Source organism: Neophocaena asiaeorientalis, unplaced genomic scaffold (assembly GCF_003031525.2).
Source record: "Neophocaena asiaeorientalis asiaeorientalis breed wild unplaced genomic scaffold, Neophocaena_asiaeorientalis_V1.1 scaffold150, whole genome shotgun sequence".
Classification (NCBI taxonomy): Eukaryota; Metazoa; Chordata; class Mammalia; order Artiodactyla; family Phocoenidae; genus Neophocaena; species Neophocaena asiaeorientalis.
The window spans coordinates 16095709-16123664 of NW_020176571.1; the positions used below are offsets into that span (position 1 = coordinate 16095709).

The 27956-nt window shown below is 37.3% G+C and overlaps 1 protein-coding gene across 1 annotated transcript in view; it reads left to right on the forward strand.

Moving 5' to 3' along the window:
• The window catches only part of LOC112391832 (solute carrier organic anion transporter family member 1B3-like), a 58106-nt gene extending 36076 nt beyond the window's left edge, over positions 1–22030 (forward strand). Inside the window, exons 9-15 of the mRNA XM_024733324.1 lie at positions 2875–3039; positions 4390–4585; positions 8024–8189; positions 10374–10558; positions 15728–15792; positions 20309–20426; positions 21476–22030. Of these exons, the coding sequence (XP_024589092.1) occupies positions 2875–3039; positions 4390–4585; positions 8024–8189; positions 10374–10558; positions 15728–15792; positions 20309–20426; positions 21476–21671 (1091 nt within the window). The 3' untranslated portion in view covers positions 21672–22030. The remainder of the gene's footprint in view (positions 1–2874; positions 3040–4389; positions 4586–8023; positions 8190–10373; positions 10559–15727; positions 15793–20308; positions 20427–21475) is intronic.
• Positions 22031–27956: the final 5926 nt, after the last annotated feature.

Sequence of the window (27956 nt, forward strand, 5' to 3'; positions counted from 1 at the left end):
AAAAATATCTGTTATTTGTAAACCAAAGAGTATATATTCATTTCCAAATTACATAGTACAAACTATGAGGATTAAAACGTCTTTCTCTCTTCCTTCCTTCCTTCCTTCCTTCCTCCCTCCCTCCCTCTCTCTCTCTTTCCTTTCTCTTTCTTTCTTTTCTTCCTTCCTTCCTTCCTTCCTTCCTTCCTTCCTTCCTTCCTTCCTTCCTTCCTTTCCTTCTTTCCTTCTTTCCTTCTTTCCTTTCACAAATAGTCCCAGGAAGCATACTATGCCCTGGTAATAGAATATTGCCTGTGTTTTCCAAGTATTTACAATATAATGGGGTTGTACCAAAAAATATATAGACAATTGCCGTATAGTGCCTATATAAACAATTATGAGTGCCTATAAATTGGGCAACTTAACTATTCTTAGGTGGAGACATGGAGTATGGAGAAGGAAATCAGAGGAAGTTTCTCTCTAGATAGAGTAAGATTATTTTCTTGGTAATTATATAGAAAAAATTGCTTACCTAAATATTAAAAAATGAAGTACAAGCAACAGTAGTAGTTAAGGTTATATTGTAGTCAGTCATGTGAATAAGAGCCCTCCACCATTTGATGGTGCCCTTCCTTTCAAACATAAGCCCCGAGGGCTAATGGAGAACAATTTAGGAGCAGTAATTTGGGGAACGATCCAGTGGCAGTCAGAGCAAGATAGTGGAAACAATGTTAATAGTGCAGTTTTCAGATTGCACAGAAATGGCAGAATAGTAAAAGTCAAAGCAGAGCAATGCCTGAACCCTTGACAACCTTTTCAAGTTGAAGTTGAAGTGACATTAGAGCTTGTCAGGTGGAGCCCAATTTCTCCCTCTCGTCAGTTCTTCCCCTCACTCCTTTTATTGTCACTTTCTCCTCTCCATCACTGTAATCCGAACGCAATGGTGTGACTTGTATTGACTCATGAGAGAAGACTTAAATTTTCAATCACATTGGTAGCTTGAAATTGGCCATGATGGGAGAAGTTACCACCATTTATTACCGAAATTGGGAAATACTCAAATCAATGTTGTTTTCCCAAGAATCAGTTGTTTAACATTTACCAGCACACCACTGATTTAGGAGTCTTTGAAATTTAACACGCACACTAAAAATACCATTCCAATAAATTTTCATTTGGTCTATGCTATTTTCACACTGAAGCAAATTAAATCCATAAAAAGTAGCGGATTATCTAAAAATAAGGAACGTGGTGACTGTGAGCCTCCCCAAAATGGAGAGGATAATGAAGATGCAAAATAGGGCGATTGTAAACATCATCTGTGTTATCAACTGTGTTTGTAAGATAGTGACCAAAATAAGATAGTAAAGAGGTTCTTAATTATGTGTTACTAGGAATGGATGAAATAACTAAGAACATTTAGTCAGAAAATAATATATCTAATTTGAGTAGAAACAAGACTAGTTGGTTAGAAAGAAATAAAGATATCAGTTCATTACAAAAAAAAATTGTGAACAAGGAAAATTGTCCAAAAATGAGCAATTTCTTTCTGAGATAGTCAGCTTAATGGGTTGTTTATTGATGCGATTATTGAGGATATATAGTGGATCATGATTGTGTAGAAGTTCAGATGACATCCACGTTCTCACTCACCTCAAAAATTCAATGATTTGGTGAGCCCATATACCCCATTTCTTTTGATCAAACATCACAACTCACTTAGAATGCCTCACAAGTCAATTGTCCTTCCTGATTGGAGAGTCCCATGGAGAGAAGTTTAGCATTTTGACCTAACAATTTAAAATGTTATTTATTCCTGCTATACATTTCCTTACATCTTCTTTTTTCTCCTTCTATGCCCTTTGCCCTAATCTTTTTTCTTGTTATTATAAGCAGATGAAACTATTTCTTAGTTACCATTGGATAGAAGGTTTGGTTCTAACCATATCTAGTGGAAACCTTTAGAGATCTACAGCACAAGATCTTTCAAAGTCCACACCATCCAAAACTCAGTAACCATATCTGGTTCTGTCTTGCTAGACTCTGATACTTCCCACTGTTTTTCTAAGTGGTTTCTTCCACTTTTAACTCCCATTACAGCTGGTTAACCTGGTGATCATAGACCCAAATTACATAATTCTTGCTAGGTACGGAAGTTATGGATTTGTTACACACCTGTTTGTAGGCATGGGTTTTTTGCCCTACTGTTGTCATAATGTCACTTGAGACACAATATGTCTTTAAGAAAGCTGATGGATAATACTGCCAGATTTACTGAGGCAGTATTTTATGGTAGAAAAGCTATATACCAGGAAACAAGAGATCTGAATCCTGGTACTAAATTGACCTTTACGATTTTTGAACCTTAGTCTTCTTATTTCTGTGAGCTTTGGATTATACTATCTTTAAGATAAATTTCCAGTTAATAATTATATTATTAATATAATGATTATATTATTAAGTGCTAATAAAAAAGAGACATGGCATTTCATTCACTTTTGTTTCTTGAGTGCCTAGCATATTGCCTAGTACCCAATTAAAAACCAAACGTTTGCTAAATGAATGAATAAATGAACTAATGATGTATACAGTTGTATGGTAGAATGCTAAGAATAACCAAATACGAGGCGAACAAAGCACTGACTAAAACAGCATGTATGTTTGGTCCCATTTTGGAGTAAAATGAACTAATTAAATAAATATTAAGGCACATATGGAAAAAACTGAAAGAATTTTTTTAAAAAACTGTTAGTAGGATTGCAGGGTATTCTGACTTTCTGTGCTATATATTTATGGAATTTGAAATCTTATATAAATTATATTTACAAGATTAAGATATTAATATATATATGTAAGCTGCATTATAATATTTTCTTTCTTTTTATGTTTTTATAGGTTTTTTCCAGTCCTTGAAAAACATCCTTACCAATCCCCTGTATGTTATAACATTAGTTTTGACACTGCTACAAGCCAGCAGCCATATTGGAATTATTACTTATGTCTTCAAATATGTAGAACAGCAGTATGGCCAGTCAGCATCTGAGACTAGCATTTTGTTTGGTAAGACCTGTTTATGGTTGCTTGATAAATGCTATGCTACTGAGTCACTGAGCTCCAAGTGACATTTTGTTGTGAAGGCAATTTCACATTTTATTAAATATAATTTTCATTTATTTTTTTCAAATTTTATCAAATCGATGGGTCTTGTGATATCATCATTGTTCTGCATTTGAAGTTACAGCTCATGTTATTTTTGAGGAGATGAATTCCTGAAGGAAAAGTGACATGTGAATGGAACATGTAGATATGATATCTGCATAACTGGATCTTATAATCTAGCGCTGAGCTTCTGAGGCGAATCCTTTTGTAATGTAATTATTATACTTCTATCCTTCATGGACTTTGAATCAGGACCCAGATACTTACAAAAACTAGGACATTGATGTTTCCAGGAGAAAAATCAATTTAAACACATCACTGGTATCTATATAATTCAATACAAATCTCATATTTTAGAGAGGATTTTTGCTGCAGTATCTGTTTCCAATGACACAAGGAGACTTCTTTATGAAGGAAGGTTTTCTCATATTATTCTTTCTCTACCCCCTGTATAATATAAGATTCTTAAGAGCAGTAGAATACCCAGTACATGGCCCAGCACATTGTAGAAACCCAATATTTGATAAGTTAAGCTGAATTTACAAGTGATATATGAATAGGTCATAAGTAAACAAGAAAAATATAATTCTGTAGGATGTGCTTATTGAACTTAAGATAAAAGTTAAAACTGTAAATTTAACTCCTAATAAAGTTCTCAGCCTAAATTTTTTGTTAGAGGGATCTTCATCTTTAATCAATCTTGGAAGACAATGAAATGGAAAAGTTATAAGAGGAATCAACTATTTTTAACATCACATATAGACCTGTTTATCATCTTAGGGTATGTGTGTGTTTAGATGAATAAAGAAGAGATATTAATTTAAGTGTTCAATTCTAAACTACTGGGCAGATTTGTAGTACGTTTTTAAGGATGGGAACTCTTCATTTTAAGGAAATGCAAAGGATTTTAGATGGTAGGATAAAAATCTCAGTGTCAGGAAGATGATATTTTGTTGTTGTTTTCCGGGAGGGGACAAAAAGCACCTTATAAAAACCATATGTTCAGACATACAGATATTCTTAGTCACTGACTTTTGCTACTGAGGAAACTAAACCTTCAGCATTGGCAGGAAGAAATTATTTTTATCTCCCCCACATGGTGCACTGACCCTCTACCTCCATCCTGGACTGCCAGCCTTCTATTTAAGAAGTAATAAGATAGGATGATTTTGGTTGATATACAGTGTTTCATGTGTAAAGACATTCAGAATAACCATATTTATATAATTACATTTTTTCTCTTACTTCTAGGATTCATAACCATACCAACTTTTGCATCTGGAGTGTTTACAGGAGGATATATCATTAAAAAATTCAAATTTACCTTGGTTGGAATTGCGAAATTTTCCTTTTGTAGCCATATGTTGTCCTTCCTATTTCACCTATTAAATTTTGCGCTAATCTGTGAAAACAAATCAGTTGCTGGACTAACCTTGACTTATGATGGGTTTGTATAATATATATATCAATATACCAATAGCACAATATATAAACCATCTAATGTAAAAGAAAGTAAGGCAAACAAGGCAGATGGCAATTTTAGTAAACTTTCAACTCAGAGAAATTTCAATTTACAAATTCTTAAAACGTTCATTTCTTAAGATCTCAAAAAGTTCTTTTTTTTCCTTCCTTAAAGAAAAGCCATATAGTTTGTAATAGTAATAGTTATTATTTATGGGGTGCTTACAATGAGTGATGGGTGCTTTTATCCCCATTTTATAGATAAGGAAAGCAAGGCTTAGAAAGATACACAGATTACATATCTAACAATGTTAAGATTCTGACTCAGATTTGAAGGTTTTGACTCCAAAACTCTTAATCCTAACCACTATGATCTTGGGTGAAACATGAGAGAAATGTAAATGACATTTTCCAAAAGTGACTGAACAATCTTTACCTGCAGTTAATTCTGATGTTTAACAATTATCTTTATAAGAAAACCAGTACACCTCACTCAATTCTCCTTTTTTGCAAGCTAATTCTGTTTCTCCTGGTATTGTCTTCATTAGCAGAATTGATAAATACTCTATACATAATGGCATATTAGACCTAGAAAGCTTTTACTTTTCATTATTATCACGCATTGTGCAGTATGCCTAGTACTACAGTCTCTACCCCAAATCAAGGGCAAGATTCCTGTGCAGATTTTCTCATCATCTCCTGAATATAGCCAACAATTTAAGTTTAGGAATGTTCACGTTCAAGCAACAAGCAAAGATCCTTCGATCACAGTTTAGTAACCAGGCTCCTTAGCACTGCTTATTGTTGGCTTTGGGCTTTGAAACTCTGGGTCTTATGAGGTGTCAATTTGAACCTGTCGAATCTTCCCACATTTGCTTACCTAAACATCATCCTATTCTTGGAGGCTTGCCAACTTAATCTTGAATTATCTCCCCATTCCCTCCTAATCCTGTTTGTTGTTGAATATTCCTATTGACCACCACTCACTCTGGTATATCAAAATACAGAGTACCTAGAACATTGAACTTTAGAGGGAAGAGAATCCTGGAGATTATGCAGCCTGACCCTCTTATATCCTCTTCCTTTGTTAGTTGAGACCCGGAGAAACTGTGGCTTGTTTGAAGTCATACAGTGACTCCAGAACGATGCTACTTCACAGCACAAGCATACAGGCTTCAACCTAAAGCCAGTTCCCTGAAACAAGCACAGTAACTGTGCTATCTATTCAAAAGAAGGCAGCTAGAGTTCTATGGGCTTTTTTCATTCAATAAAATTTCACTGAGTGCCTCCTTAAAGGTCAAAAAATTTATAGGATACCTCAGTGCCCTCATGGAACTCATAGTCTAAGTGATGGCTATTAACAGAATCAATATATTTAGCATTTATGAAATGTTAGTCACTGGGGTAAGTTTTTAGAGTATGAATTACTGTAGAGTTTCTCAGAATGTGGCCTGAGAATCTACAGGGGTCCCTGAGACTTTTGCAGATGGTCAACAAATTCTAAACTATTTTTATATTAATACCAAGATAGTATTTTTCTTTTTCATTCTCATTTTCTAATGAGTCTATAGTGATATTTTTTTTCATTTTTATTTTATATTGGAGCATAGTTGAGTAACAATGTCATGTTAGTTTCAGGTGTACAGCAAAGTGATTTCGTTATACATGTATTTATTCTTTTTCCAATTCTTTTCCCATTTAGGTTATTACAGAGTATTGAACAGACTTCCCTGTGCTTGTACAGAGATATTTTCTAAGGCTACAAGATGATGATAATATCAGTCTGTTGGCTAAGGATATGTGTGCTTGCACATTCTCATGTACTAAATTTTTCTTATTATTAATCTCTAGTAATGTATATCAATAAGTAGAACCCACTTGAACAAAAAACACTTGGGGTCCTCAATACTTTTCAAGAATCGACAGGCTGCTGGGAACAGAAAGTTTGAGAACAGCTAAATTAACTTTTTTCCAAAAAAAATTCTATGAGGATTTATGACTTACAAATGGCAAATCTAATTTTAGAAAGAGTAGTCACATTGCTGTGAAGTGGCAGACCTAATGTGAACACAGGACTGTCTGATTGCAATGTCCGGACTGAGTCATTAATCATTATGATAAATCACTCCCTGTCCATCGTGTGTCCCCAAGCAGGATTAGGTATTAGACGCTTTCAGTAAAATCATTGATTACAGAATTTCTGAATCTACCTTCTTCTTCATGAAAATTACTTTCTCATTCAAAGATAATTTATCAAGATTTTTACCAAAAAGCAAAAGAATAATTTTTAAAAATCTATAAGCAGAAAATTAATTATATGAATAATCCATTTAATAATTTTAGCCATATTGTAAGATTATATTTTATAAATACAACGATGTTTCACAGTAAATCATTATAAACTTTGTTATGGTTTCATTAAAAAAATCATATGAAGTTTTTCTAGTCTTTCTCAACTGATTCTATTATTCTTTTTTTTTTTTTTTTTTTTTTGCGGGACGCGGGGCTCCCACTGTTGGGGGCTCTCCCGCTGCATTTTTTTTTTCTTTTTCACTTGTTTTTTTTTTTTTTTTTTTTTTTTTTTTTTTTTTGCGGTACGCGGGCCTCTCACTGCTGTGGCCTCTCCCGTTGCGGAGCACAGGCTCCGGACGTGCAGGCTCAACGGCCATGGCTCACGGGCCCAACCGCTCCACGGCATGTGGGATCTTCCCGGACCGGGGCACGAACCCGTATCCCCTGCATCGGCAGGCGGACTCTCAACCACTGCGCCACCAGGGAAGCCTGATTCTATTATTCTTGATTTTTAAAAATTGATCCTTAAGGATTCTGCTTTGACCACGTTGAATCCTTTCCTTGTGTAGTTAAAATATAGATTTAAAAATTCAAACTAGTTAATTAACATTCACAGATTCATGAGACTTTACAGTGAGCTGGGAAGAACCTTAGTCTAACGCCATTACCCTACTGAACAGAAACCAATTCTCAGAAAACTGAAGTGATTTTTGAGGAATTTTTTGACAGAATCACAAAGACCTCTTGTCTATGTCTTACCTATCCTCTTTGGTTTCTTTTTTATGTTTTACTTTTTCTACATCATAAATCATGTCTGGGTAAAGATAAAGGGTGAAAAAGTTACTAAGCACTAAAAATAAACTTTGCCATTTTGGACAAGCAAAATATCTCTATTTAATTTAAAGACAACCCTTTCCCTTATTTCTCATCTCCTTTTCGTCTCTCCTCCTTCTTTTCCTTTCCCTCCCCTTCTCTTTTTGTCCTCCTCCTTCCTTCCTCTCCCCTCCTCCTCCTGCTTCTTCTTCTCCTTCTCCTTCTCCTTCTCCTTCCTCTTCTCCTTCCTCTTCTCCTTCCTCTTCTCCTTTCTTCTTCTTTTCTCTCTTTCTGATATATGTCTATCATATATTTCCAGAAATAATCCAGTGGCATCTCATATAAATGTACCACTTTCTTATTGCAACTATGACTGCAATTGTGATCAAAGTCAATGGGAACCACTCTGTGGAGACAATGGAATAACTTACATATCACCTTGTTTGGCAGGATGCAAATCTTCAAGTGGCAGTAAAAAGTCTGTTGTGAGTATTATTTTTTACTTTCTTCTCCTTAATCAAAACTGCAGATTTGATTTAACTTACTTAAACTTTGATAATTACTTACCAAATGTTTCTACAACTAAGGTCACCAGTAAAAAGATAGAAAAAGATTCCCATTATTGCCTGTCATTGTGATGGCTGTGATGTGTAAACAAAGCCTCACAGAAAATCCTGCTTGAGACACAAACAGGTTTTTCTGTTGCTTGAATTCTCATGAGATTACTCCCACCTTTTCTTCTTGCGTTTATAAGACTATGACATTTTGAAATTTAAAAACATTTATGATTTCTAGGAAGCACCTCATTTGACTAAAGGATATGATTTCCATTAGGTTGGACGTACTTTACCCTTCAGATGCTAGGGGAAAATCCTGAGCCAACCCCTTGTCAATCTAGGTGCCTTTTCAGGACATCCATCTATATGCAATCTTGCATATAGATTCTGGAGAGTTTACCTTGAGGCTCAATACCCTTTTGACTTTCCAAGAAATTAATCAAGGCTTCATGCTCACTTGACTGTCCAATTTTTGGCTTCCAATTTTGATTTTTTTCAAGGTTGGCACTTTTCCTACACAGGATAACTTAATATTCTGCTTACCTATTGCTAACATCTCCCATAGAAGTGCCACTCTCTTCTTCACTCAAAATATCCCCTTCCATGCGAATTATGAGTTCTCCCCAATCCCCCAAGTACTTCCAATAGCTGGGCATCAGATATGGTGTTCTCGATTCTACTTCCAATCCACTGAATAACTCACAAAGTTGGGGATCCATTTCCTGGGCCCTTTTCCTATCACCAATATTAGCAATATTATCAGCTATGATCATTGCTCTCTACCGCATCCTCCTGTCTTTGATTTTCAAACTTTACCATCATTTTCTTGCCCATAGTCCTACTAACTGCATTAATGAAGGTCACTGAGAACTTTTTGAAGAACCTAGATTCTTTGAAGCTGAGTCATAAATTTGCACAAAAATGGCCCAAAGACTATACTTAAAAACCCATATCTCATATGCATGGCTATAGTGCCTTTCATTGAGAGTGCCCCGTTTAATCTATGGTCCCACCTTGTCCATGCGTGAAGGGCTGGAAGAGACATGATGTTAGAATCCTAAAGAGAGCTCTGTCTACTATGGAGACATCATCTTCTTAATACTTTACCATTTAGGGACCACTGTGGAGTTCTTTTACCAAATTCTTAGTAATAAGTCATCCCTTCTTAATCACTCAAAATAATGCCCTTTGTACTTAAGTTTTGTTTTATTGGCTGATAGGCTTGCTACATAAAGAATTTCTCCACACAATTCTTAGTAAAAAAAAAGTAAAGCTTGGTCATCAGATAACTACGAATTCAAATTCTTCCCCAGTTCCTCCTTCAGTAATTGGTCTTTAGCATTAATGGGTTCAAATTTCCCTTAAACCTTAGTTTAGCCTAGACTCACAAAAGAATTTATTAAAGCCATCTAGCTACGTAAACTGCCTGCCAAATTAAATTTCTAAAATCATTTGTTCCTAAATTTTATCCAGCTGTGTTCTAACCTTTAGGGTATTCTGTTGTGTTGAACCTCTCTGGTAATGGCATCATCTATCCTATAATCTGTCATTATGCAATCAGATGTTGTATTTGCTGGCCAAAGTGGAATTCTAGCATCCGTGCCTGGTCCCTTTTGCCCTGGACTTTGCCCCATTCGAATGGGTGGTTCTCGACCCAGGTTTGACCCCTCCAAAACTACTATATTTTCTGGATTCCCTAGGCAATCCTACCCAGGGAGTGTCACTAACACTCTGTAGAGATTGTTAAAGAGAGTAAGTAGGTGTGCTATAGAAAATAAAAGTGAGTGGTAGAGAAATATTTAAACATTTTATATTGATGAGAAAATAATTTACAGAGTTTCAGACATTACTTTTTTTCTATTCTTTCCAAATTTTTAATTTAGGGATGTACGAAAAGTTAGTAGTAAGTTACATTTTCTTGTCTATAAAGGAATCCAGGAAACTATTTTGCCTTTCAATTCTTAAACAACTGTATTGTTAGAATGTTTTCTTTAAAAACTGTAAATATTTTAGCTTAGATGAGTGAGATGTCTTTAAATATAATAGAATATATTTATAGCCCAGTCATATTTTGTAAATATATTCTGTCATATTTCAAAAACTATTTTTCAGATGTTTCATAACTGTAGTTGTGTGGAAGTAAATGGTTTCCAGAGCAGAAATAACTCAATGAAGTTGGGTGAATGCCCCAAAAATGATCAATGTACAAGAAAATTTTATGTTTATATAGTAGTGCAAATATTTATCTTTTTTTCTTCTGCATTGGGAAGCACCTCAAATATCATGCTGGTTTTTAAGTGAGTATTACTTTTTAAAAGCATTTTTACATAGACTATAAACACACCTAATAATGTGCATATTTTCCATAATATATTTGGAACCCCAATTCATACTTTGTTACATTTAAAGAGTGCATTTTCTTAGGGTTACTGTGATATTTCACTGCCATAATTAATAATAATTTTGCCTTGACCTTTGCCACTACAAAATCTAGATTCCGTACTTTCTCCTCTTAATGAGAATTTTAAGACAGAGACTGATCGACAACTGCCTCAATGTGAAAGAATCCCCGTTGTGATTATAAAAGAACTTCTCATTTTGAGATGCCTTATACCCTGTTGGGCCTGTCAGAGTGAATCACCTATTGATTCCATTGAAAAAAAAAAACTGGGGAACCAGATCACATAATATAAACAGTCTGTGATATTCCAAAGTTCTTAATCCTAGTTAAAAGAATGGCTTTTGACCTAGTCTCTCAAATACCCTCGTAGAGAAAAGAAAAATACATGAGCAATATTCGTTCTTTTCTTCACTGATTAGACAAATATTTAGACCACATTTGGTGAAGAATACTCTATGGTGAATAAAACAGATAAAGTACCTGTTCTCATACAGTTTAGAGTATAACAGGAAAGACTTATGTAAGGCAAGTAAGCTTAAAAATAAACACATAATTACAAACTGTCATTAGTACTACTAAGAAAAAAGAGTGCTATTAAAGGGAATAAAAAGGAAAAACAAATTTAGGATTGAGGTGAGGAGCTGTGAGGAAGAGGACTCAGAAAATACTTCTCAAAAACAGTGACACAATCTAAAGGTCTAGAGGGTATGTTAAAGTTAGCAAGTGAAGAACTTTACAGGGAGAGGGGCTATATGCCAATGCTTCAAGGCAGGAAAGAACTGATGTGTTTGAGGAGTGAACAGAAGCCAGTTGGTTGGAACATACTGCGTGAGACAGATGGCACAAGGTAAGACTGCAGGGTTAGGAAGGGAGTAGGTAATACAAGGCCTGTTGGTGAAGTTAATCATTCAATCACCTAAAAGTGAAAGCATGTAAAGACTTGCATGTAGGTATTAAAATATATATGTGTAAATATGGTGATCTGGGTTAACCTCTAGTTATACTTTTAAGACATAAGTAGTTAGCAACAGGTTCACAGTCAGCCAACAGCATGACTTAGAAGGGAAAGAAAACAAATAAATTAATGTTTTTTAAAATGAGTATAAAGCTATAAACTGAGACTACAGTTGTTTAAATTCCACAGTGACCCTTAAATCTTGTCAAATTATTTATACTAATTTATTCCACAGATAAAGCTCTACCTTACCATAAAATACTGTCTACTCAAAAGGAGAAGCTTTCCATATTTGCCAAATTACAGATTCATTAAATTACAGGAAGTTGTCTCAAAACTCCAAATTAGCTTGCATCTCAACAAGTCTTGGCTTCTTAATTTAAAATTTTTCATGAGGAGAACGAGAATTTTAGAGAAAACTGTTACAACATTGATGATAATTTTATCTTAATAAGAAAGTGATAAGATCAACATTACCATTTATCAAAAACATTTATTGATTTCTCACCAACCTTCAATTTTATTGAAAGAGAACTTTTGTGAGGCAGACTGTGGAATAAAAATATAAACTTCAGTCTATTAATGATTCCCCAATGCTTACATCATAAGGCTATTATTAAAACTAGACTAAGCAGGAGTGTTGATATTTACACATTCAGTATATATGTTAGGCATGGTTCTAGGGGCCACGGATGGAACTGTGAACAAAAGTGATAAGGGCTCTCCTTTCATTAGCTTTCATTGGGGTGAGGGATGGGAGAGTGGATGGGTGTAGGAGAAGAAGCAATAAACAAATAAGCATGTAAATACACAAAAAAAAGAAGTGTTAAGCATTAGGAAGAAAAAATCAGAGTAAAAATATAGAAAAGGTAATAAAATTTTAATGCTTGGAAATACAGATGACAGGAATGAGGAAGGAATTCTTGTACTATTCTTGCAACTTTTCTGCAAGAATAATTAATTTGAAAACCTTTTTTCAAAATAATTTCAAAAGCATTTTTTTACAACACTGTTTTAAAGAAATGGTAGTTTCAGACTGTTCCCTCCCAAGAGTTTGAAAGCTCCACCAACTCTGGGAATCTTTAAAAATTGGACAGGAGTTATAGAAGACGACTCATCATAAGAGCCCCTTTCCTCTTAGTAAAAGCCACCCTCTCTGCAAGAATAGTTAAGTTGTGAAGAAATCCACATATTACAGAACAATTGAGGCTGAAGCTATGATCTGGATGTGCATGATAAACAACGTACTTCACCTCTACAAAGTGTGGTTAGTCTACCAAGTGCATTTCTGGGGCTTTTACTCAATCACCCGTCTGAGCCATTGAAAGAGATGGATCACCAAACTAGACCACAACATTCCATGAGCATCTGAACCTCCAGCCTCACTAGGTCAACGGCCTGCATCTCCAGTAAAATGCAATTAGCTAATCACCATGCATCCAAAAAAATTAAACATTAAGAAGCCTAACAGCCAAGTCTATAGTACATTACTCAGGCCCTTGGCAGAGCCCTCCATCACTAAATTCTGGTGAGGAAGGAGGCGCACTTCATCTTCACTAACTAGGGTTTTAATTACTCTCTGTCTCTGCAAATTGCAATGGCAGGGTCTGCTTTAGGATCCCCATTCCACTGTCACCACAGCCTGACTTGATGTTCCCCCAGTGTGGGAAAGGGGAGACCATAGATGAGAATAACCTGATGAGGAAAAAAGAAAGGAAAAAAGAAAAGCAAAGAAAGAAGAGGGGGTGGAGAAGCAGTACTAATTCAGATACCTTCCATTGAAAGTCATTTGATGCGACCTGAATAAAGATTGAGGGTACAAATCATGCAGATATGAACAGGTGAAGAGCAATCCAGGAAAGGTAGCAGTGGAGGTAAAAATCCTGAGGTGGAACATACTTGACATGTACAAGACCAGGAGGACTGTACGAAGAAGAAAGAGGTAAGAAGTACAATGAGAGAGCAGGCGTGGTGCAGATAACAGACCCTATGGATCACAGTAAAGACTCTGGAGTTTACTCTCATTGCATTAAGAAGCCAGCAGAGAGATCTGAGCAGTAGAATTATACAACTATCTTATCCAATGAGAAGATCACTCTGGCTGTTGGGTGGAAAATATGTCTTTGGGAGGCAAGAACAGAATCAGGGGAAACAGAAGGCTACGATAGGAGGTGCTTTTTGTGGAGAATCCATCCTGAGAAATGTTGATCAAAATACAGAGCTGATCACTGTCAGATTGAGGTAGGACTCATGCTGCAGTGACCAATACTTTACATGATAGAAATGTGTGTGTGGGTGGAGAGTGTGCATGTAAGTATGAGCATGAGGGTCTGTAAGTGTGCATCCATGTGAATGTAGGAGTGTGTGCGATTGTCACTGTATATGTGTGTATGTGTGTTGGGTGTCATTATATCACATAAGTCTATCATTTCCACTGAGTTGTCTAAGATTTCAAGTTCCCTTTCAGGAAGATATTATCACTATCCCCAAGTCCACTCAATTCTCCTACACACTAGCCCTCTCCCTGGGTAAAAATACAAGTTGATAACAAACATCTCAATTTTGCCTTTATTGCATCCAGCTTGTAAGCCAAAATACACCCTTTAAAAAATCAACTGCAATGCAAAGTGACACTTCAGGCACTTGTCACAGAGAATTCAACCAGGAACAAACTGCATTCTCTCTCTTCCCAAAAGCTCTTTTAAGAAATCTGATATTTGAGAGAGACAGCTAACTGGACTAGTTAACTGTCATGGCTGATTCCCTCATGACAATTTCCTCAGGGAAGAACTCACCTCTTTGAATAACATGACCTCATCTACTTACTGGCATGGCTTCACTGCCCTCAAGGATAGTGTTTTGTGTCCTCAGCTCGGCTAGTGGAAGTGTCCCTGCCTTTTGCAAAAGCAGAGGAAAAACCCTTTCCATTCATTTTCTTTCTTAATACATAACTCTGCTGTGTTTTATTTTTATTATGCTGTGTTTAATTTTTTATCCTGTTTACTTTTATAAGCTTTCTTGAATACTTTTGAGAATCTCACTCAAGGGTAGCTCTCCTACAGGCTTAAAGGGGAATTTTGTGTAAAGAAAATTGAGGTTTAGAGGGCTAGCTTATTACATTGTATCCTCACAACACACAAGATAAGACTACTTAGCAGATAAGGAAACTGAGGCTAAGAGAGATTGAATGACTTATCTAAGGCATTTAGTTACTATAAACATGATTTATCTCTTTATATCAATAACAAAGACTAGCATAGAGTCTCCTAGGAGGCACATGGCAAATGTTTGTTGAATGACTAAATTTACTTATCTCTGAACACATACAGTCATTCAAGAAAAAAATAAACCTTTGTATCAGTTAATTCAATATTTCAGTAAAAACAGAACTTCTGAGCCTCAGTCACCCTCCCCCATCTTGCCACTACAGTCAGATAATTTATTTTGCTTGATATGTATTAGGTTATTACAGAGTTGGTTGTATCATCAGCTCATTGAACATAGAAATATGGAATTGTGGAAATAACTTTCTAAATGCAAAAGTGAGTTAAATTTTGAGAGGATACAAGTGTATTTTCTACCTTTAAAATGACATTTAAATACACTAGACAGTAGAATACAGGTATCTTTTTTGACCTTCCTGGTTATATTATGTAGTTTATGAATCATATTAGTCAACTTTTCTGTTAACAGCAATGATAGAAATGAAGTAGTAAAAAGAGTTCTGCTCAGACCAAGACCTACATAAATGTATTTGCTCTCTCATATGGCAGGTGTCAATGGAATAGATCACACGAAATCCCTGTCTTCATAGATATCATAAAGTCTATTCCAACCACTATCTCAGGATTTCCTAAGGATCAAATGTGGAAATGTTTGTAAAACTGTCTTGAAATTGTACCACATTGAATAAGTAAAGAAATAAGAACTGTTAATATCATTCACGTTTGCCTTCTAAAACAACTGAAAATATAACTTTAAATAATATCTGCTCTTCACTTGAGGATTTTCATTGGATCATGAAGAACAACACTGAGAAATGCTTTAATATTTAGCTCAATCTGGTATTTTAGAGATGCTTAATGCTGCTTTGCCTTTATCTTATTTCAGAAATGTTGAACCTGAACTGAAATCACTTGCCATGGGTTTCCATTCACTAACTATTCGAACACTAGGTATGATAAATATGTAGATGGTAAATTCCAGGTATAAATTTTCATGTCAAAGATCAAAGACTGAATGTAACTGATTTCCAATTATCAGAAAGTTTCTTTAAAAAGGTATAAGTAAAATATCATTTTAATGTTTGTGGTAAATGGAAAATAATGAGATAAAGGAGAACTAAATGACCTAAAAGAGAATTTCATTGTCAGTTCTATTTAGAATCAATCTGTAAGAACAAGGCATCATCATAGTTGTATTATATCCTTTCTAAAACAAAGATCAGTGGTCTCCAAGAATTTAAGACTTAGGAATATTTCTTCCCATATGCAGAGTGCAGGACCTTCCTTCTATGCTGAGGGGGGTAATGCCCAAAACAGCTCAGGAGACCTGGGAGATTGTGCAAAACAACAGATGAGGACTTCCACAGTCCCTCAGACTAGTTGTCTAAGGCTGGGGCAGATAACCTTTAATAGAAATTTAAAATGCAGAAGGGAATGGATGTTACTGAACTCAGGTCTGGCTGTTCCCTGTTCAAAAGCCAATATTTGAGAGGCAAGTGTTGGTAGAAAGGAAAGTTGCTTTAATCAGAAAAGCCAGCAATCTAGGGAGAAGGCAGACTCATCCCAAAACCATCTCTGAAGATTCTGCTCAGCCATGATAGTTTTTAAAGCGAAAAAGGGGAAATAGTCTCAGTTAATTATTAAGGCAGGAGGTCAGATTCCTCATCATTTTTTCACTTCATGCAGACCTGCTGACTACTCCTGATCTTTCTTTGGATGCTATCTTGCCCGTGTGGTCTGCTTGCAAGTTTGCTAAGAGGGCACTAGGGATAGAGAGTCAATCATTTTTTAATTACTTAATTCTTCATTCCTACTCCTTTTAATCTAGGAAAAGAATCAACAGGTTAGGCAAGGCATGGTGTGCATTAAGTAGAGCACAAGTCAGGAGTTAGATTAAATGTTACCTAGTGATCTGTTTTTTATAATTAAGGTTTAAGGGGAACAGAAATAGACAAACAGAAAAGGAGCAAAAGAGCTGCTGGTCAGACATCATTCCATTCCATGGGATTAGGGATGAAAGTCCATCTTCTATAATTTCATGCCGACATAGGGCACTGTAGTCTTAAAGTGGAAGATGTCGACATGGATCTGTAGTATCTTTTTGCTGATAATTTTAGAGGCCCACCTACATATACAGGCAGAGTAAACTACAATTATTTTGATGCCCACAAAATATAGATTATCATGAGCAATAATGTTAATCCCATTATCTGAAGCCAGTTCTTGGAATTGTGCTAGCCGTAGATGGAGCAGCTTATGGCATGGCTATAGGCTGGTCATTAGGCGGTTAGCTTTTTCTCTTTGGTGGCAGTTATGGTATCTGCAACACAACTCAGGGATGTACATCAGACACTGGAAAGATTCTGTGACTCTGCTGTCCTAATCATTAACTGCTTGAGCTTGCTCTTTTGTGACTCAGGAAGGCCTGGGAGACTTCATCTTTTCTACAAACAAGAGGCAGGGGACATGGAGGGACCTTTGTACTTGCAGGGGCCCACAGGGTTCTGCTTGGTTTCATGGGAACTAAAATTCTAGAACTGAGCATCTTAGAATGGGGAGTGCTCTGAATGAAAGAAAGCTAGGAAGTTGTGTTTTGTTGTTGCTGTCAAATAGTAATACTATAGAATCTAGAGGCTAAAGGCCTATTTCTAAATATTCAGATGAGGTGATGAGTACAAGATTTAGAAAATTATCCTTTTCCCTTTGTTGCCATTTGCCATTTATACCATACAGTTTCCTGTTGGTAGCTTAACAACTTCTAACCTAACCCCTGTGCTACTGCTTTTTAAGACCTGTTAACATTATATGCTTATTCCTGGGAAGTGGGAAAAGGACATGACTGCTCTAGGAACTGGGGTAGGCAACTGATCATGGCCGGGAGGCAACCACCGATGGCTGAAAGAAAAGGAAATGGGAGGGTGTCAATCCTTGGGACTCTTGCAAGCAAAAGAAAGAAGCATAACTATGGCCAAGTTACAATGGAGCAGGTGTCCAACAAGTATATTTGAGAGAAAATCACAGATCCTCAAAGGTAAAAGGAGAAAATATAAAAGGTATGGGAGAGAAGAAGATGGAGGTACCGTAGGATGATAAGGGCTGTGAGTGAGCTACAAAGTGCTAAGAGTTCTAAAGAGGATAGTTATTTCCAGCTGGCAGGAATAGTGCAAACTTTATGGAAGAGGATCATATAGTTGGAATCATACCGTAAGTAGTTTTTCAGACTGCCTTCTTTCAGTTAGCTATGTGCATTAAAGTTTCTACCTTGTCTTTTGTAGCTCTCTGTCCAATCCTGGCAGTTCCTCTAGATCCAATGGAGATGCCTCACGCCTAGAATCTAAGCTATAGAAGTTAGCAGATAGAAAGAGAATTTGGGGAGCTAGTATTCCTTCTGATATGCTGAAATGAGATTGAGAATAGAAGAAGTTCCTCTAGAGACATAAAATAGAAAAAAAGGAATTTTGCTATTCTGATTTTGAGCATCCTATTTTGATACGTCCAGTATATGGCCCAATGGAATCTAACTCTTCTAGGGGAGAAATACATACTGAGGACCAAATGTCCAGTCACAAACAACTGTCTGAACACAATGTAAATTGTGGAAGGTATATTAAACTGAAACAGGTATTTGGAAAACAAGTTATCTGAAGTTTTCAATTTTCAATAATATAAGACCACGTTTGTTACCTGAAACATTTAATTCATTAAGTTTGATCAAACTAGTGCTATTTTTATATAAGAAAAATAAATTGTTGGCACACAGTTTTCATTTTTCAAAGGAATGGCTTAGATTTGTAGAAACCTGTGAATTCCTAATCCAGTAACAGTTTTCCTCAGATATATTCGTCTCAGACACCAGTTCCTTGACATTCTAAGAGTTCTCACTCTCAGAAAATTGAGACTGATTAAAAGTAAATGAAATTGGCAAAACTGTAAACTATGAATCACTACCATTTTTATGTAACAATATAAAATTTGAAAATTAGCATATCTATAAAATCTGGTCAAGTTACTAATGCTTAGAATTAGGAGTCAATGTCAGAGTTTATTAAAATAGCAGTAAAAGCAGATGGGCACTTCTGCTATAAGACAACATGTGTGTTCCTGAAAATCCTCAAATTCTGCAAAATCATACACTACAAATAAAAACTGGGTTAGGTACAGGCCACTGAAGAAACCTAGGTATCGTTATGATCAGAACATCAACAGAAGCAAAATTCAGCACCACAGGCCCTTGGACAGCCCAGGCTGCTTCAGGAGGTATTAAAAATGAATACAATCGGGCTTCCCTGGTGGCGCAGTGGTTGAGAGTCCACCTGCCGATGCAGGGGACACGGGTTCGTGCCCCGGTCCGGGAGGATCCCGTGTGCCGCAGGGCGGCTGGGCCCGTGAGCCATGGCCACTGAGCCTGCACGTACAGAGCCTGTGCTCCGCAATGGGAGAGGCCATAACAGTGAGAGGCCCGCGTACCGCAAAAAAAAGAACACAATCAATGGAGAAAAAATGCTTCATGACTCCAAGAAGGTGGGAGTGGAGCCCTGAGGCCAAAAAACAAAAAGCACAGCCTACCAGGAGCCTAGCACTCAGTGAAGCTGGGCCTGTGCTTCTCTGGGTAGGAAGTCCTAGTGTTGACATTCACCGTTTTTTTTTTTTTTAAGATTTTTTTTTTTAGATGTTGGGGGTAGGAGTTTATTAATTAATTAATTAATTATTGCTGTGTTGGGTCTTCGTTTCTGTGTGAGGGCTTTCTCTAGTTGTGGCAAGAGGGGGCCACTCTTCATCGCGGTGTACGGGCCTCTCACTATCGCGGCCTCTCTTGTTGTGGAGCACAGGCTCCAGACGCGCAGGCTCAGTAGTTGCGGCTCACGGGCCTAGTTGCTCCGTGGCATATTGGATCCTCCCAGACCAGGGCTCGAACCCGTGTCCCCTGCATTAGCAGGCAGATTCTCAACCACTGTGGCACTAGGGAAGCCCCCACCTTTTAATTTACTTAAAAATAGAGTTGAAAAATCTCTTGCCTTTGCAGCAATTGAGCTGAGAGATTTTCCCTTTCCCTGTGAAGTTATAACTCTACTCCTGCTATTCTAGCTGTCCTTGCCTAAGAAAAATTACATATGAACCAATATAACTTCTATGTTTTACTGACAACATTCTCCTTTTTACCAACCAGGCTTAATTGGCATTATAAGAAGAACAATGTACAGGCATATAATCTTCCTTCTTCCCTATATGTGTTGGCATGGTGAGGGTAGATAAAAGATGTCTATGCTATTGTATGTGATTTGAGCTTTGGAGATTCCTCATAATCTTGATTCTTGAGTAGAGTTAGGCCAAATCAATGGACAAGTGCTCCAAAATTTTTTTTTCAAAATTTTTAATTTCTACATAATCCAAATATATCAGAGTGGAATATCACTTTTTCCTTTGAAATATGTTCCTTGGGTTGACATCTTCTCATCTTATGTTGCAGGAGGAATTCCAGCTCCTATATATTTTGGGGCTCTGATTGATAGAGCTTGTATGAAGTGGTCTGTCAACAACTATGGGAAGCAAGGGTCTTGTCGGATATACAATTCCACATTATATGGGTAAGCTGTCATAAATATATTTCATTAATTGATTTTTTCCTTTGACTATGTTAATTACTAAAGAATGAGATATTTTCAGGGTAATAATAATATTAGGAATTATAGCTACCATTTAATAAACTTTGTAAACAACTAAAAGTTATAGAATTAATTCCATTCAGTTAAACCTAATAATTGTTCAAAGTATCTTTTGCATAAAGCTTCTCAACATTTAGTTAATAACGTTATGAGGCGACTGCTTCCCAACCTACCAGGTCAGTGGTCATCAATCTTTCCTGCTCATAATAATCACCTGAGGAGCTTTAAAAAATATTAATTAATTTTTTTCCTTTTTTGGCTGTGCCATGCAGCTTGCAGGATCTTAGTTCCCCAACCAGGGATTGAACCCGCACCCTTAGCAGTAAAAACATGGAGTCCTAACCACTGGACCACCAGGGAATTCCCCAAAAATGCTAACTTCTATTTTGAAATACTTACTTCAATTTTGATTTAATTGGTCAGGGGGTGTGCCCTGGGGAATGGGAGTTTTAAAATCTCCTTATGTGATTCTTATGTTCAATCAAAGCTGAGAACCCTTGGACTAGACCATGTGTATGTACTAGGTAATTTTATGTGGCTTTGTGAAAAATTTTCAGTAGACCACAGGGCAGGGCTTCGTAGACAGCAAGCCTATAAGGTAAACATTGGCTCCTGGTTCAATATAAATGGATTCAATCTGATTATCTCACAGTCGGTTGATTTCCTTTATAATCTGTTCTCATTACACATGAACTAATCTGTCTCTGAGAAAGTTAAACATTCCAAATATACCTTATTTTACGGATAGCACTTGGGCAGATCGTGAACCATCCTTAGTTTCTGTGGGTTAATAGTCCTTTAAAAATAATCACAAACTTCTTATGCTCCAATCAAAAGAATCACTGAAATTGCTACTTCAATGTTTTTATGTAAGATTTCAAACATCATTTTTTAAAGGCCTTCTGCATACTGAAGAGCAACACTGTAAAGTGTTTTCCAAGTAAAAACTGGCTTTTTTTCTCTTTTCACAGAAATACTTTCTTTGGCTTGACTACAGGCTTAAAACTCCCAGCTCTTGTTTTATATGTTGTATTAATTTCTGTTATGAAGAAAAAATATCAAGGAAAAGATATCAAGACATCAGAAAATGAAAGAAAATCCGTGAACGAAGCGAATTTAGAACCGTTAAGTAGTGATGCCGCAGTGGACCGTGAAACACATATTTAAGGGGAGAAAAAAATTCTTCTGCTGCTGTGTTTTCAACTAACATTGTATTAATTGAGTAGGATGTTATTTTTGAGCAGTTCCTGGTCCCTTCACTGACAATTTTCACATTCTATACTAATGATGGAACAATGAATCACCTATGAATTTATGACAATGAAACAAACTATAAATGGGAAAAAATGGGAGTACTCATTGTTAAGGTGTGGCTATGCATTTGTGGTTAAGATTATAATATATGATCCATACAAAATTTAAAGTGAAATGTATGGTTAATATGTAATAGAAGAAAATGTATTTGCTCAGGTAATTGTAACGCAATAAAACCGGTGACTAGAAGATAGGTAGAGGTGAAAAAGGAAGAGAGAAATTAATAGTCTAAATAAGAAGAAAAGCTTAATACCTTTCTTTTTAAAACAAGAACCAAAACCAGTTTGGACTATGTTACTCAAGCCTAAAGTCTAGTATAATGGAGGGCTTATGCTATCGTGACATCTGTCATTCATGTGTTAAGTCATGTATTTCCCAGACCTTATTAATTTCTAATTTGACTATCAGCACTTGATACATCTTCTTCCAACCTCTCATTAAAATACTGCTGAAGAAATAGAACTAATAGAAAATTTCCAAGCTGCAACTGTCAGACAACATATTACAGAATGTGTTAAGTTTCTTTCAAGCCCATGGATATGGATTAAGAAACGCTGACATTAACCTGAGAAAGCAAAGCCCATTTAAAAGATGTGTCTTCATTTTGTTTGTCTGCTCTCTGGCAGAAATGGAGTCTGCACCAAATCATTTACCAACTCTCAATTGCATGGCTTTTTGTGTGTTTCTGTTTGGTGCACAGAGATCTTTCACACCCTCACAAGTAGGATAAGAAGTAGAGTGAATGAGAACAAATATTTGAATACTGCATTTGCTAGTGATGGCAGCTTTATTATAGTGAATGCTAGAAGTTGTAGTTTTTATTCTGAATGGCAAAAAAAAAAAAAAAATGCAGGTCATCAGATTCAACTATGAAACACTTTTTTAAAAGAAACCACAATCATACACCCACATGAGATTCTGATTCAAAACATCTGTGATACAGCCAGGACATCTCCTTTAAAAAAAAATTCACATAGAGCCCTTGAAAAAGAGACACAAAAAAACAAGCCACATGACAGGAGAAGATGTTCCTGAGTATACCAAAGTCACACAACATGAATGCTTGCTACAAACTCAGAATTACACTGGAAGTCATATATATTAACCTATTCTCAAACAGTAAACCTGAGAAAAGATTCATTAATCACAAAAGCAGAAATTTGGAAAAATCACCCACAGCTGGTTGATGGGTCTCATGGGATCTTGTATCATTAAAAAAAGATAGAAAATTACAGAGCTGTGTTTTAAAACATTGCAGAGAAAATAAAGGCACTATCTTGAATATTTATTTCTTTACCAATTATCGAATGTCAAAAATCTGACAGGTAAAATAAAATATGACAGTAAACAAAAACAAAGAACTACACTATCTCATGGAGCGCTTTACAATGGTGTGTTAGTTTCTGTTTTATAACAAAGGGAATCAATTATACATATACATATGTCCCCATATCTCTTCCCTCTTGCGTCTCCCTCACTCCCACCTTCCTTATCCCATCCCTCTAGGTGGTCACAAAGCACTGAGCTGATCTCCCTGTGCTATGCGGCTGCTTCCCACTGGCTATCTATTTTACGTTTGGTAGTGTATATATGTCCATGCCAATCTCTCACTTTGTCCCAGCTTACCCTTCCCCCTCCCCATATCCTCAAGTCCATTCTTTAGTAGGTCTGTGTCTTTATTCCCATCTTGCCCCTACGTTCTTCAGGACCATTTTTTTTTTTTTTTTAGATTCCAAATATATGTGTTAGCATACAGCATTTGTTTTCCTCTTTCTGACTTACTTCACTCTGTATGACAGACTCTAGGTCCATCCACCTCACTACAAATAACTCAATTTCGTTTCTTTTTATGGCTGACTAATATTCCATTGTATATATTTGCAACATCTTCTTTATCCATTCATCTGTTGATGGACACTTAGGTTGCTTCCATGGCCTGGCTATTGTAAATAGAGCTGCAATGAACATTGTGGTACATGACTCTTTTTGAATTATGGTTTTCACAGGCTATATGCCCAGTAGTGGGATTGCTGGGTCGTATGGTAGTTCTATTTTTAGTTTTTTGAGGAACCTCCATACTGTTCTCCATAGTGGCTGTGTCAATTTACATTCCCACTAACAGTGCAAGAGGGTTCCCTTTCCTCCACACCCTCTTCAGCATATATACGGGTCTTGTTTTTGTATCCATTCAGCCAGTATATGTCTTTTGGTTGGAACATTTAATCAATTTATATTTAAGGTAATTATCAATATGCATGTTCCTATTCCCAGTTTCTTAATTGTTTTGGCTTTGTTATTGCAGGTCTTTCCCTTCTCTGTGTTTCCTGCCTAGAGAAGTTCCTTTAGCATTTGTTGTAAAGCTGGTTTGGTAGTGCTGAATTCTCTTATCCTTTGCTTCTCTGTAAACGTTTCAATTTCTCCATCAAATCTGAACGAGATCCTTGCTGAGTAGAGTAACCTTGGTTGTAGGATTTTCTCCTTCATCACTTTAAATAAGTCCTGCCAACTCCCTTCTGGCTTGCAGAGTGTCTGCTGAAAGATCAGCAGTTAACCTTGTGGGGATTCCCTTGTGTGTTATTTGTTGTTTTTCCCTTGCTGCTTTTAATATTTTGTCTTTGTATTTAATTTTTGGTGGTCTGATTAATATGTGTCTTGGCATGTTTCTCCTTGGATTTATCCTGTATGAGACTCTCTGTGCTTCCTGGACTTGACCAACTATTTCCTTTCCCATACTAGGGAAGTTTTCAACTATAATCTCTTCAAATATTTTCTCATTCCCTTTCTTTTTCTCTTCTTATTCTGGAACCCCTATAATTCGAATGTTGGTGTATTTAATGTCCCAGAGTTCTCTGAGACTGTCCTCAGTTCTTTTCATTCTTTCTTCTTTATTCTGCTCTAGTCTTTATTCCCATCTTGCCCCTACGTTCTTCAGGACCATTTTTTTTTTTTTTTTTAGATTCCAAATATATGTGTTAGCATACAGCATTTGTTTTCCTCTTTCTGACTTACTTCACTCTGTATGACAGACTCTAGGTCCATCCACCTCACTACAAATAACTCAATTTCGTTTCTTTTTATGGCTGACTAATATTCCATTGTATATATTTGCAACATCTTCTTTATCCATTCATCTGTTGATGGACACTTAGGTTGCTTCCATGGCCTGGCTATTGTAAATAGAGCTGCAATGAACATTGTGGTACATGACTCTTTTTGAATTATGGTTTTCACAGGCTATATGCCCAGTAGTGGGATTGCTGGGTCGTATGGTAGTTCTATTTTTAGTTTTTTGAGGAACCTCCATACTGTTCTCCATAGTGGCTGTGTCAATTTACATTCCCACTAACAGTGCAAGAGGGTTCCCTTTCCTCCACACCCTCTTCAGCATATATACGGGTCTTGTTTTTGTATCCATTCAGCCAGTATATGTCTTTTGGTTGGAACATTTAATCCATTTATATTTAAGGTAATTATCAATATGCATGTTCCTATTCCCAGTTTCTTAATTGTTTTGGCTTTGTTATTGCAGGTCTTTCCCTTCTCTGTGTTTCCTGCCTAGAGAAGTTCCTTTAGCATTTGTTGTAAAGCTGGTTTGGTAGTGCTGAATTCTCTTATCCTTTGCTTCTCTGTAAAGGTTTCAATTTCTCCATCAAATCTGAACGAGATCCTTGCTGAGTAGAGTAACCTTGGTTGTAGGATTTTCTCCTTCATCACTTTAAATAAGTCCTGCCAACTCCCTTCTGGCTTGCAGAGTGTCTGCTGAAAGATCAGCAGTTAACCTTGTGGGGATTCCCTTGTGTGTTATTTGTTGTTTTTCCCTTGCTGCTTTTAATATTTTGTCTTTGTATTTAATTTTTGGTGGTCTGATTAATATGTGTCTTGGCATGTTTCTCCTTGGATTTATCCTGTATGAGACTCTCTGTGCTTCCTGGACTTGACCAACTATTTCCTTTCCCATACTAGGGAAGTTTTCAACTATAATCTCTTCAAATATTTTCTCATTCCCTTTCTTTTTCTCTTCTTATTCTGGAACCCCTATAATTCGAATGTTGGTGTATTTAATGTCCCAGAGTTCTCTGAGACTGTCCTCAGTTCTTTTCATTCTTTCTTCTTTATTCTGCTCTGCAGTAGTTATTTTCACTACTTTATCTTCCAGGTCACTTATCCGTTCTTCTACCTCAGTTATTCTGCTATTGATCCCTTCTACAGAATTTTTAATTTCATTTATTGTGTTGTTCATCATTGTTCGATTGCTCTTTAGTTCTTCTAGGTCCTTGTTAAATGTTTCTTGCATTTTGACTATTCGATATCCAAGATTTTGGATCATCTTTACTATCATTATTCTGAATTCTTTTTCAGGCAGACTGCCTATTTCCTCTTCATTTGTTAGGTCTGGTGGGTTTTTACCTTGCTCCTTCATCTGCTGTGTGTTTTTCTGTCTTCTCATTTTGCTTAACGTACTGTGTTTGGGGTCTCCTTTTCTCAGGCTGCAGGTTCGTAGTTCCCATTGTTTTTTGTGCCTGTCCCCAGCGGCTAAGGTTTGTTCAGTGGGTTGTGTAGGGTTCCTGGTGGAGGGGAATAGTGCCTGTGTTCTGGTGGATGAGGCTGGATCTTGTCTTTCTGGTGGGCAGGTCCACGTCTGGTAGTGTGTTTTGGGGGTGTCTGTGGACTTATTATGATTTTAGGCAGCCTCTCTGCTAATGGATGGGGTTGTGTTCCTGTCCTGCTAGTTGTTTGGCATAGGGTGTCCAGCACTGTAGCTTGCTGGTCGTTGAGTGAAGCTGGGATGAAGATGGAGATCTCTGGGAGATTTTCGCCGTTTGATATTACATGGAGCCGGGAGGTCTCCTGTGGACCAGTGTCCTAAAGTTGGCTCTCCCACCTCAGAGGCACAGCACTGACTCCTGGCTGCAGCACCAAGAGCCTTTCATCCACACAGCTCAGAATAAAAGGGAGAAAATATGAAAGAAAGAGAGAGAGAGAGAGAGGAAGGAAGGAAGAAGATAAAATAAAATAAAGTGAAATAAAATAAAATAAAGTTCTTAAAATAAAAGATAGTTATTAAGAAAAAAAATTTTTTAAAGTAACAAAAACAAAAACGGATGGATAGAACCCTAGGACAAATGGTAAAAGCAAAGCTATACTGACAAAATCACACACAGAAGCATACACATACACACTCACAAACAGAGGAAAAGGGGAAAAAATATATATATCTTTGCTCCCAAAGCCCACCTCCTTGATTTGGGATGATTCGTTGTCTATTCATGTATTCCACAGACGCAGGGTACATCAAGTTGATTGTGGAGATTTAATCCGCTGCTCCTGAGGCTGCTGGGAGAGATTTCCCTTTCTCTTCTTTGTTCTCACAGCTCCAAGGGGCTCAGCTTTGGATTTGGCCCCGCCTCTGCGTGTAGGTCGCCTGAGGGCGTCTGTTCTTCCCTCAGACAGGACGGGGTTAAAGGAGCCGCTGACTCGGGGGCTCTGGCTCACTCAGTCCGGTGGGAGGGCGGGGTACGGATGCCTGAGACGGCAGAGGCAGGTGTGACGTTGAAACAGCCTGAGGCGCACCGTGCATTCTCCCGGGGAAGTTGTTCCTGGATCCCGGGACCCTGGCAGTGGCGGGCTGCACAGGCTCCCCGGAAAGGGGGTGTGGATAGTGACCTGTGCTTGCACACAGGCTTCTTGCTGGCGGCAGCAGCAGCCTTAGCGTCTCATGCCCGTCCGTTGCGAGCACAGGCTCTGGACGCGCAGGCTCAGCGGCCATGGCTCAAGGGCCCAGCTGCTCCGTGGCATGTGGGATCCTCCCGGACCGGGGCACGAACCCGTGTCCCCTGCATCAGCAGGCCGACTCTCCACCACTGTGCCACCAGGGAAGCCCTGAGTCCGCGCTTTTAGCTGCGGCTCGCGCCCGTCTCTGGAGCTCCTTTAAAGTAGGTGTTCTGTAGGAGTTGTTCCACATGTAGATGTATTTCTGATGTATTTGTGGAGAGGAAGGTGAGCTCAGCGTCTTACTTTTCCGCCATCTTGAAGCTCCTCCCCGGTTGTAGATTTTTTGATGATGGCCGTTCTGACCGGTGTGAGATGATATTTCATTGTAGTTTTGATTTGCATTTCTCTAATGATTAATGATGTTCA